The 1,457-nt window shown below is 46.6% G+C and overlaps 2 protein-coding genes across 2 annotated transcripts; both read right to left on the bottom strand.

Annotated features, from left to right (window-relative positions):
- Positions 1-89: 89 nt before the first annotated feature.
- Positions 90-295, bottom strand: Pmar_PMAR018170 (hypothetical protein; the record flags this gene model as incomplete). The annotated part of the gene is made up of 1 exon (XM_002778563.1): positions 90-295. A coding segment is annotated over one exon (206 nt), but the record flags the coding sequence as incomplete, so codon positions are not given.
- A 45-nt stretch (positions 296-340) lies between these two features.
- Positions 341-1,165, bottom strand: Pmar_PMAR018169 (hypothetical protein; the record flags this gene model as incomplete). Its single annotated transcript, XM_002778562.1, has 5 exons — positions 341-483; positions 536-711; positions 759-863; positions 917-1,056; positions 1,102-1,165. Coding segments are annotated over 5 exons (628 nt in total), but the record flags the coding sequence as incomplete, so codon positions are not given.
- Positions 1,166-1,457: the final 292 nt, after the last annotated feature.

Raw genomic sequence — 1,457 nt, 5'->3', positions numbered from 1 at the left:
ACGAGTACTCTAGCTGCCATAGTACGATTACCAGTCTGTACATGCAGTGTAGCTAGGTTGTATGCAGCTGCTAAGCGTACATACTCTACTTCATCTTCGTAATACATCTTGCCATTGCTTTCAGCTTCATGGATAATACTCAAGGCCTGTCTATAGAGCCTATCAGCTAGATGGAAGACAGAGAGTTGATGCCAAAGTCTCCCTTGATTGTAAGCTATTTCAGCCTTGGCCAACACGCCTGATACTCCCTCCTGTTGAAGTCGGAGCTTCTCATACAATTGGAATACCGCCAAAGCTGAAACATGATGCCATCAGCATACGCCCAAGGGCTAAACACTACCTTTGGTGATGGTAAGTTGTCTATCGTACGTCACACGTGATATAGACATTGTAGTGAGGGACGCTGTGAGAAGTAGAGCTGGGTAGGGATCATTGGGACGTAGCCTCATGGCTCGGTAGTACTCTCTGACGCTATATCGATGCCTGTAGAGATCATCGGCTACAGTCCTCTATCAAAGGGGTGCAATATTATTACGTTTGGGCTAGTGTACTAAGATGACCCAGTATGAGAGTATACTCATACACTTGAGGGTACTTGATAGCCTGTCTTATCAACCATGCTCGTTGGTCGATGAACTCTAGCTGATCTGGTTTGGTCCCCTTCCGCATTGTAGTCTTGCCCTTTACCTCATCCGAGTGCATTGAGAAGCCCTACACATCACTTGCTACTAATAATAATAGCTCATACCCAAACCTACTGCTTCCTCATCTCCTGCTGCGATATCGTAGAACATAAGTTTGGATAGATAGCTTAGTGTACGTGATAGTGTGTAGTAGTCCTTATCATGAGCGTTATTCACAGCCTAAAGCACGAAGGAAACATTGATAGCAGTCGACATTAATTCCATGCCCTCACTCTTTGTCGGAGGTATTTGAATACAACCTTCCTCATACGGGCCTTGATTGCCAGGTTGAAGCTGGCCTTCTCTAGCCTGGATATATGCTCGGACCCTCCACCACCACCGACAGGGATGGCATTATCAGCAGTACTCCTTCCTGACTGCGTCCCACCACCCGCCTCAATTGTTGAGGCAGTACCACCTGCCTTATCTGATGCCTCAGCACCACCACTGCTGGACCATCTCTTTCGACGGGAGTGTAGTACCTATTAGAGGGTCGCTAATATGCTACAGGATAGACTTATAAATCCTTCCTTATTACAGTTTCTATAATTTCCACTGCCTCTTGCTCTCTACCGACCAGGTGGCATACATTGGAGCCTCTGATAATGAAGTCAACCAAGGCCTTATCACCGAACAGGTCATCGATGCCCAGCAGTTGCATCTCCTTCTTTATACGAGGCAGTGCAGGCTGAACACCAATGACTAGGCTACAGTAGCATCTTATGATAATTACCATCCCATCTTTAGCTTTAGCCTCCGCCACTGCTTTGGGAT

Source organism: Perkinsus marinus, assembly GCF_000006405.1.
Source record: "Perkinsus marinus ATCC 50983 genomic scaffold scf_1104296948586, whole genome shotgun sequence".
Taxonomy (NCBI): domain Eukaryota; phylum Perkinsozoa; order Perkinsida; family Perkinsidae; genus Perkinsus; species Perkinsus marinus.
This window is presented reverse-complemented; position numbering and strand designations above follow the sequence as displayed.